General features: G+C 46.3%; 1 protein-coding gene across 3 annotated transcripts; it reads left to right on the top strand.

Moving 5' to 3' along the window:
* Positions 1-1,542: 1,542 nt before the first annotated feature.
* Positions 1,543-8,962, top strand: LOC109198848 (ryanodine receptor 2-like). Of its 3 annotated transcripts, none has more exons than XM_025905092.1 (5): positions 1,543-1,707; positions 4,229-4,276; positions 4,378-4,477; positions 4,884-4,963; positions 8,589-8,962. In XM_025905092.1, the coding sequence occupies exons 1-5, from the start codon at positions 1,681-1,683 to the stop codon at positions 8,757-8,759; spliced, it is 426 nt and encodes a 141-aa protein (XP_025760877.1). In that variant the 5' UTR covers positions 1,543-1,680; the 3' UTR covers positions 8,760-8,962. The 3 variants fall into 3 exon arrangements, with proteins under 3 accessions (XP_025760877.1, XP_025760879.1, XP_025760878.1); XM_025905094.1 differs by lacking the exon at positions 8,589-8,962 and adding an exon at positions 5,516-5,573 and having other exon boundaries at positions 1,545-1,707; XM_025905093.1 differs by lacking the exon at positions 8,589-8,962 and adding an exon at positions 5,120-5,155 and having other exon boundaries at positions 1,545-1,707.
* Positions 8,963-10,176: the final 1,214 nt, after the last annotated feature.

The raw sequence follows: 10,176 nt of genomic DNA on the forward strand, positions 1-10,176 counted from the left end.
CTGCATAAAGCAGTGTTGGTGCCATACCCTTGTGAGCATCAGCTGAACAGTACTGTACTGCAGTAAGTAGTGTGTTGCTACAAAAATGGTGAGAAAAAGACCATTAACAGTGGAAGAGAGAGAGACCATCATAACACTTAAAAATGTAGGTCTGTCCTGACAAAGAAAGTCAAAGTGTCAGTGAGTACAGTTTCCTTCACCATCAAACGCACTGAGAAACAAACTGTGACAGGAAGAGGTCTGCAGACCCAAAGACACGACTGAATCACAGGACAAGGTTCTGAGAGTTAACAGCTTGTGTGATAGGCAGCTCACAGGACAACAGCTTCAAGCACATCTATCTCAAGGAGCTTCGTGATGTAGTCACCTGAAATGGTTTCATTTCACAGGTGTGCCTGTCAGGGTTCATTTGTGGAGTTTCTTGCCTTCTTAATGGGTTGGGACCATCAGGTGTGTTGTGCAGAAGTCAGGTTGGTACACAGCTGACAGCCCTGTTTGACAACTGTATTAATTTATAATATGGCAACAACCAATGAGGTAAGTAAAGAGAAATGACAGCCCATCAGTCAGTCTGGGAAATTGCTAAAACTCTGAATGTGTCCCCAAGTGCAGTCAGGAAAAAACGCTATGACAAAACTGGACCGCCCCAGGAAAGGAAGACCAAGAGTCACCTCTGCTGCTGAGGATACATTCATCCGAGTCCCGAGGCTCAGAAATCGCAAGTTAACAGCAGCTCAGATTAGAGCCCAGATAGATGCCACACAGAGCTCCAGTAGCAGACACATCTCTACATCAACTGTTCAGAGTGTGTGAATCAGGCCTTTATGGTCAAATAGCTGCTAAGAAACCACGACTAAGGAAAAGCAACAAGCAGAAGAGATTTGTTTGGGCCAAGAAACACAAGGAGTGGACATTAGACCAGTGGAAATCTGTGCTGTGGTCTGATGAGTCCAAATCTGAGATCTTTGATTCCACCCACCGTGTCTTTGTGTGACGCAGAAAAGGTGAACGGATGGTCTCCACATGCACGGTTCCCACTGTGAAGCATGGAGGAGGAGGTGTGATGGTGTGGGAGTGCTTTGGTGGTGACACCATTGCTGGGATTTTTTTCAAAATTGAAGGCACACTGAACCAGCATGGCTGCCACAGCATCCTGCAGCGACATGCCATCTCATCCAGTTTGTGTTTAGTTGGACCGTCATTTATTTTCCAACAGTACAATGAGCCCAAACACACCTCCAGGCTGTGCGAGGGCTGTTTGACCAAGAAGGAGAGTGATGGAGGCCTGGCCTCCACAGTCACCTGACCTAAACCCAATGGAGATGGTTTGGGATGAGATGGAGCACAGAGTGAAGGCAAAAGGACCAACAAGTGCTCAGCATCTCTGGGAACTCCTTCAAGACTTTTGGAAAACCATTTCAGGTGACCACCTCATGAAGCTCATGGAGAGAGAATGCCAAGAGTGTGCAAAGCAGTAATCAAAGCAAAGGGCGGCTATTTTAAAGAATCTGAAATATAAAACATGTAAATATTCATCAAAATAATGAAAAACTGTTAAATGAGAAGATGTCATTTCAGTCAGTGGTGCACCAAAATTATTTTCCTTAATACAGCTATAATTGTGCTAACTTTGGTGAATGTGTTTGTTTTTGCAGTAAACTGGATGAGGATCATCTCTACATGGCCTACGCAGACATCATGGCTAAGGTATCTGTTGCTGAGTACCAACACTAAACACTTTTGAATTGAAACTCACATAGCTGGCTTAGCATAGACGGTAAAAAAACCTGTTATTGTTCTGCGTGCTGTTATGTCATCGACCAGGGATGATGCTTTGGGCTGATGGATTACTTGCAGGCGCTGTACTGCCTAATCAAATCACTTATTGCAACTGGCACCTCCCCTACCTTCAGTGTAAATAGTTTAGTGTGCCTGAAAAGCTAAGAGAGGGAAAAGAAATTAAAAACAGATGCACCAAACTGTGGCAAATTAACCAAATGTTAGCAGCTGCACTGTTACAGTAGCACTAGCAGCTGCACTAGTAACTAGTCTTCTGGATGGTAGAGTTGTTGTTGGTTTAGGACACTGTTAATATATCACTGCTTAGTGATTGCACTCCGAATTGGGTCTGCTGGGTATATTTCTTCAGACACTTCATGCTGTCAAGGCCGGGAGAGCATACGTGGGAGTGAACATAAGTGCAGACACAATACAGAGCGGAAATAAATTTCACAAGTTTTATTGAAATCACAGAATAAACTATGGTGAGACATGAATACGTGGCAAGGGAAATCTCTGACGAGGAGTCTTGCAGGTGGCTCTGGAGGCGGGTAGCCCTCTGAGTGTTGAGTGAGTGAGTTGGGTTCCAGCCTTGTTTTCTAGTAATGCAGAGGAAGCAGCAGGCAGGAGGACAGCAGGTGAGAGCAGTGAGTAATTTAAGTCGAGAGAAGCAAGTTGCAGAATGAAGCTGGATTTGACTGTGAGACCAGCGTCCAGAGGAAGGAGTAAGGTGGTGACTTGACGAGATTGCTAAAGGCACAAAAAGAATCAAGTACTTGGCATGAACAAAGAAACGAACTGGTGAAGAACTGATGGCAACAACTGGTTTAAATACTGTCTTGCTGAATGCCACAGATGGAAAACGCGTGGAGAAGTGTAGGTGTTGAACCAGGGCTCCACCCCAAAAGGCAGATGCAGAGCGCAAGGCCAGGACAGAAAACCACTGAACACTGACCTGGATCATGACATATATATAAACACAAAAGAATGGTGTGTTAGCTTTAGGATCAACCAAGTTCCCAAAATAAAAAATAAAAAACTGTTTGTGGTGAACACCTACACATCGATAAAAAATTAAGCAGTGAGACTCAATCTCACTGCACACTTGCCAGGCAAAGTGTGCATGGATCTGACAGACAGAAAGATCTGACAGACATGCTCCTAATGAGAAGACGGATGGTGTCCTGGGGGATCTCCTGCCAGATCCGGACCAGGGTATCACCGAACTTCTGGAAAAGTTGAGGTGTTTTATTGGATCTATGTCAGCCGAGCATGGGGGGCAGTTAGTGGTATCAGGCATTGTCATTCCGAAGGAACTACATGCATACTCGAGCCACATGAGGCCAGGCATTGTCAGGCACCAGGAGGAACCCAGGATCCAATGCATCACCATAGGGTCTGATGTGAGTCCAAGGATTTCATCCCATTACTTAATGGGAGTCAGGGTGCCATTACCTAGTCTGTTAGAGGTTTGTGCGTCTGTCCATGGATATGCCTCCCCCAGACCAGTCATACTGAACGATGTTACAGGCGGCATAATGTTCTCCACAGCTTCTCTAGACCCTTTCACATCTGTCACATGTGTCAGGGTGAACCTGCTATCATCTGTGAAAAGCACAGGGCACCAGTGGTGGACCATTCTGGTATTCTACGGCAAATGCCAGACGTGCTGGGCAGTCAGCAGAGGGTTGACAAGAGGAAGCTCTGTCCCCAGGCCACCATCATAAAGTCGTTTGTTGATTGTTGATCAGAGACATTCATGTCAGTGGCCCCTTAATTTACCGTTCGATCTACCCTCACCTATAGTCACGAGCTGTGGGTAGTGACCGAAAGAACGAGATTGTGAATACAAGCGGCGGAAATGAGCTTCCTCTGAAGGGTGGCTGGCCTCTCCCTTAGAGATAGGCTGAGAAGTTCAGCCATTCGGGAGGGGCCCAGAGTAGAGCCGCTGCTCCTCCACATCGAAAGGAGCCAGTTGAGGTGGTTCGGGCATCTGACAAGGATGTCCCCTGGGCGCCTCCTGGGTGAGGTTTTCCGGGCATGTCCCACCGGGAGATGGCCCGGGGCAGACCCAGGACACGCTGGAGAGATTATATCTCTCGGCTGGCCTGGGAACGCCTTGGTGTTTCCCCGGACAAGCTGGAGGAGGTGGCTGGGGAGAGGGAGGTCTGGGCTTCTCTGCTTGGGGAGATGGATGGATGGGCCTTCTGCAGGTCATTTTGTAGAACTCTGGCAAGTTTCATCTTGTTCATCTTTGCACAAAGCAGCAGATACCGGCCCTCCCCATCATTCGTAACATCTGGTTTAAAAAACAAAGATGGTGACACCGAAAATACTCAGTTTGATGCCTCAGTGCTTTGGAACTTCCCGTCGCTGATGTGGCTATATCTATCCGAAGTAATCAGTCTGTAGTTTGTATGCTTTTTTTCACCTTTCTCCCTTCCTTCAGAGTTGCCATGATGAAGAGGATGACGATGGAGAAGTGAAGAGTTTTGAAGTAGGTGATCAATCGGTCTTGAATCTTCCACTAGTCTCCTCAAGTTTTTAGCAGTTTCATTTTAGATGGTCTGCAATGATATGGTCACCTTTCTAACAAAGGAAAAAGAGATGGAGAAGCAGAAGCTGTTGTATCAGCAGGCTCGGCTGCACGACCGTGGCGCTGCTGAGATGGTGCTCCAAACCATCAGTGCTAGTAAAGGTAAGTCTTGCCTATCGCCCCTACTCTTTACTGTAACTCAGCGGTGGCAATATATTATGGCCCTTGTGATAGAACCAGGCTGTCCAATCCCTATGCCTGCTTACTCATTGATGTGTTAAAAGTAATTGTTCTGGATATGACTGTTTGGGAGCCTTCTCGATTTTTCAGTTGATTTTTTTTCTGTACTTCTCACATTATAACAATATGTGAACTGTAACCGATAATAATCAGGATGTGTTGATACCTCTCTGACATTCTGGTTTAAAAATATCCTGTGCAAAACATATAGTAAAATAATAAAAGTTTTTGTTTGTGTTAGAATTCAATTGTGCCTTGGTATAAACAAATTTAAAAAGCTAACAAATGCTAGTGATAGTCATTTCACGTGGGTGTTCCTCTCCTCCAGGTGAGATGGGTCCCATGGTGGCATCTACTCTGAAACTGGGCATAGCTATTCTCAATGGTGGGAACTCAACCGTACAGCAGGTAATGCTTCGCTACTTCACTGTTATTATATTGACTGCTGGATTATAGCTATATTATCTATTTTCAAATGTTATTTATACAAAGCATATTCAAGGTTACTGGTACGTGTGAAATATAATGCATCTATTCCACTGAAATTTTAAATTTTTCTCATAGATTTTTACCTCTCAGTTGTAAAAGGTTTTGTCATCACCCTGGGTGGACAGGCAACGTGGACACCTACGTTTGTGAACTTGAGAATGATGCAACATAGAATTTTGAAATTGACACCATGGGTGTATCTATTAAGATATCAGATGAGTTCAAATCTCAGTAACCTTGGCTTCAAGGTCGGGTTCAGAGGTCAATTTTATGAAAATCTTGAGAATGCAGCGACGTAAGGGCTGAAATTGATACTATGGTGTACTGCAACACACCTTTGTGTTATGTTGCCCAGCAAGACACACAGTGTTTAAGATGCACTGTTCTTTATTTACAATTTAGCCTTTCCGGGTTGTTATCACCAGATTTCTCACTGAAGGTGCCTCCTCATATGCAGCCATCTGCTCTCAGTTCCTGTCCCTCCTCTAGGTCCTGGCACTGCCCCCTGAACCCACTGCACCACCCTCCCCCGCAGCTGAGGCACAGTCCACGGCCCACCACATAGCCTACAAATTCCCCTGAAGCGAAAATCAGCCCCGACTATGTGGGCCCTGGCCTGTGGATCACCTTGAACTTATAAGGCTGGCAAGCCAGATATGACTGGGTGATCTAGGCATTGACATCTTTCATGTGGTGGAGCCACTGCAGCGGGGCACGATCTGAACAGAGGGTAATTCTGCATCCCAGGAGGTAATAACGAAGAGAGTCCACCACCCACTGGATCGCCAGCACTGCCATGCTCTACCTGGTTTCTTGTTCTGAGAGTTTCCAACTGATGTAGACAGCGCGATGGTCGATCCCTCTTACTTGCTGGGATGAAACATCCCCCAGCCCTCTGCTCAACGTGTCAGTCTGCAGAACACAAGGGAAGAAAAGTCCGGCGCGTCAGAGCCTTCATTACTTACACTGTCTGGCACTGCTCCGTCCACTGGACAAGATCTGGTTCACCCTTTAGGGGAGATCAGTCAAGGGACTGGTGACCTCCGCAAATGTTGAGATGAACCAACGATAGTAACCAGTCAGCCCCAGCAACCGCTTCACCTCCTTTTGGCCCCGAGATGCGGGCAGCTTGCAGTGGTTGTAGTTTTCTCCATTGAGAATGCAACTGCCTGCCTCCCAGGTGGTACCCCAGATACTGTACCTCCCTCTGTCCAACCGCACACTTCTTCATGTTGGCCGTGTGCCCTGCCTGCCCCAGGGACTCCAGGGCTGCAGGCCACCTGCTGCATATGATTCGATGTCACCATGGATGGTCCATGGATCTATGGATGATCATCCAGCTAGGCAGTGGCGTATGCAGCATGTGGACAGCATCCTGTCTGTGAAGTGCTGGAAAGTGGCTGGGGCTCTGAACAAGCCAAATGGAAGTGTGACCATTTGGTACAATCTGTATGGACTGGAGAAGGCCATTTTTTTTGTCCAGAGACAAGTCTGCCAGTAGCTCTTGATTAAATCCAGCATAATGATAAAACGAGCAGTACCTAACCAATCCATAAGCTTGTACCTGAGGCATGGGGTAAGTGTCAAACTGTGACACCTCCTTCACCTTGTGGTAGTCCACGCAGAACAATATAGACCCAGCTTTCTACACCACAAAAACTATGGGGCTACACCAGATGTTTTGTGACTCTTCTATCTCCAGGATAACAGCCAATTCTTTCTGAATAATTTGTCTTTCTGCTTAGGCAATCTATAAGGGTGTGAATGCACTGAGACCCCAATGCACATCTCAAAATGGTACTCTGTGAGAGTGGTGTGACCATGCAGGGGAGAGCCTGCAACCCTGTCCGACTGCACCTTTTCATAGTCAACATCTCACACTCACTCTGTGACCAATAGTTCTTGCCGCTTGGCAGGTAATTTTGAGATGGATAAAGGGAGCAATACAAGTACTTTAACTCCCAGTGAAAATTATCTCAGCCAAGCTCCCCAATTGTACAGGTGAATGGCCTGGTAAATGGCCTGTATTTGTATAGTGCTTTACTAGTCCCTAAGGACCCCAAAGCACTTTACACATTCAGTCATCCACCCATTCACACACTGGTGATGGCAAGCTACATTGTAGCCACAGCCGCCCTGGGGTGCACTGACAGAGGCAAGGTTCTGTCAGTGGTGCCACCGGGCCTCTGACCAACGGGTGAAGTGTCTTGCCCAAGGACACAACGACCGAGACTGTCCAAGCCGGGGCTCGAACTGGCAACCTTCCGATTACAAGGCAAACTCCCAACTCTTGAGCCACAATCGCCCCTTCTGCTGCTGATGTTCCTGGGCCTGGATCAGATTTTCTTGTCTTAACCTCCCCAACAGGTGTAGCTCTGCTGTCAGGTCCAGAACATTTCATTCTTTGCCAGGTTTGGACCTCCACTTCCTTCCACCTCCTTCCACTTTTCCTTAATTAGGTCCAACACCCCCACGACTTCCTGCTGAACAGTAACTGAAAAAGAGAAAATTCTGTGAAGGCCCAGGGATCCTCCAGACTGCAAAGATGAGAGTCTAGCCTGCAATTTCTATTTCGCTCATCCTAATGAATACACTTAAAAATTATAGACTTTCCAGTCTAGTTAAGATAAGATAAGATAAGATAACCTTTATTAGTCCCACACATGGGAAATTTGTTTGTCACAGCAGGAAGTGGACAGTGCAAAAGTTATGAAGCAAAAATTAGAATAAATAATAAATAGTTCAACCGCTCTACCAACCCGTCATTCTGAGGGTGATGGATTCTTGGCCAAACATATTTGATGGACAGTAATTAAACAGTTCTTTTAGTGTACAAGACATGAAGCCCTGGTCAATCAGTATCTCTTTCAGGATGCCACTACTTCAGAATATCTGTTGCATAATCCACCAAAGTAATACAAAGTGATATCCTCATGCACTATGGTGAAATGGCCAGATGAGATCCATGCCAATTTGCTTAAATGGACCCTCCATTAGTGGTAATGAGTACAACAGCTCTCTTGGAATGGCCGGCTGGTTCGATAGCTGGTATCCTGGGCTGGATGCACACCACAGGCGCACATCCCCTCAAATGCCAAAAAAAAAAAAAAAAAACAGGCCATGATTTGTTCCCTTTTTCTATTGCATGTGACCAGTAATTGGGTTATAATGAGCTGCCTGTAAGATCATTTCTCAGTGGCTTTTCTGCACCATCAACTGGCGTGCCTGCGTGGAGCCCGAGTCCACCAAACCTTGCGAATCCGATAACTTGAGTCTGTACTCACTTGGCACCTTACCAGAGTACTGTATACTCCTGGACCAGAGGAAGTCGCTGGAGGGCCAGTGACATGGAACACTCGCCCATCTCCATCAGCGGGCACTCCCAGTGGACATGTCCCAGCCGCAACTCCAGCACTCCTACCCCAACAAATGTGCTGCTCTCGTTGAGGGAAGCAAGAGAACCCACACAGGAAGAAGCGTCATTACATGTTGGTGTCATTAAATGTTGGTGTCATTAAATGTTGGTGTCATTAAATGTTGGCAGCCAGTGCACTACAGCTGCTGGCTACAGTGGGACCTCACGAGGCCTCCTCCTCCGGGCCTGGACAAGCCAACTTGCTGCCAGCTGCGGTTGCCACACCAGCTCCTGCGGCGCCAGGTGATCCTCAGCCAGTATCACATGAAAATGGACCCCGTTCCACTTTTCCCACTGTGAGCCACCTCGTGAACTTCTCCAATGTTAGCATATTCAGCAGCCTTTCCCCTTCATTGTGCCAGTCTGCAGGCACCTGGCCACCGCCTTATGGAGCCACCTGGCATAGGCAAATGGCCAATCCCTCAGCTCCATCCAGAACCAACAGGAGTGGTCTTAGGGTGGTGAAGCAGGTCTAGGATCACTCAATGAACATCAGGAAAGTAAGTTTTGCTACAACCAGAAGGCTAAGTGCTGCCATCTGGGCCTCCCTGATGATCTCCAACTCTGTTGGCCAGCCTCCCATCACACTGCCCTCTAAACCAACTGCACCACCCCTCCCCTGCAACTGAGCCACAGACCCCACCCTTCCACACAGATCTACTAAAAATCTCATACGAGTCTGAACCTCATTGACCTTGACCTGAAGGTCAAGGTAAGAGGTCAAGTTTTCTGAAAGTCTTGTGAATGTATTAATTTGAGAAGTAAGTCATCCAGGACTTTGACACTGATAACATAGGAGTAGTAAAAATCTCGGACAAGTTGACCTCAAAGTTAGAAGTCAGAGATCAAGTTTTTGGAAAACCTTGCGAATCCGATAACTTGAGAAGAAGGGGATGTAGGATTTTGAAATACATACTGTAGGTGTATCTACTAGGAGGCTGAGGGGTACCACCACCAGTATTTTATTTTAATGACAGATGTAGACTGTTTTTGTCAAATCTGAATAAACTCCAGTATCTTATGTGCTTTCACTGTGTCATCTTTAACAGAAAATGTTAGATATTTGAAGGACAAGAAGGACGTGGGCTTCTTTCAGAGTCTGGCTGGTCTCATGCCGTCATGCAAGTATAAATAAGATTTCCTATTTCAGGGCTGAAGTAAGTATTTGTTGTCATAATGTAGGGGTCTAACTCTTTGTTGTGTTATGTGAAAAAAAGAGAGATGTGATAAAAGTAGTTTTCCATGCACCAAGACATCTCCACTGCCTTCTATACTGTGTTATGCCATCTTGAGCAGTAGTGAAGATATGTAAGGATACTCTTTGTAAACTTAGATTCAGCTTTCACTACTGTCGATCTGGTCACCAACCTACTGGCTTACAACTTTCACACCTGTCTACCACTGGGTCAGTGACCTTCTGACTAATCGCGTCCAGATGGTTAGATTAGGCCCCTGCTTCTCTTTCACTGTCACATTGAACACCAGCATTATAAGCTGTGTGTTGAACCTCCTTTTACATCCTCTCTACCCTCTGCATCCCAATCAATTTTCCACATTACAACTAAGTTTGATGATGAGAAGACTGTGGTTGGCACATCTCAGAAGAACATGTGACAGCCTTTGTAGATGAAGCCCCAGGATGGGATACAGAGAACAACCCTTAGCTCTACCAAAACCAAAGAACTCATGATAGATTACTGGAGGCACAACAAATATC

The sequence above is a fragment of the Oreochromis niloticus genome, unplaced genomic scaffold (genome assembly GCF_001858045.2).
Source record: "Oreochromis niloticus isolate F11D_XX unplaced genomic scaffold, O_niloticus_UMD_NMBU tig00008544_pilon, whole genome shotgun sequence".
Taxonomy (NCBI): domain Eukaryota; kingdom Metazoa; phylum Chordata; class Actinopteri; order Cichliformes; family Cichlidae; genus Oreochromis; species Oreochromis niloticus.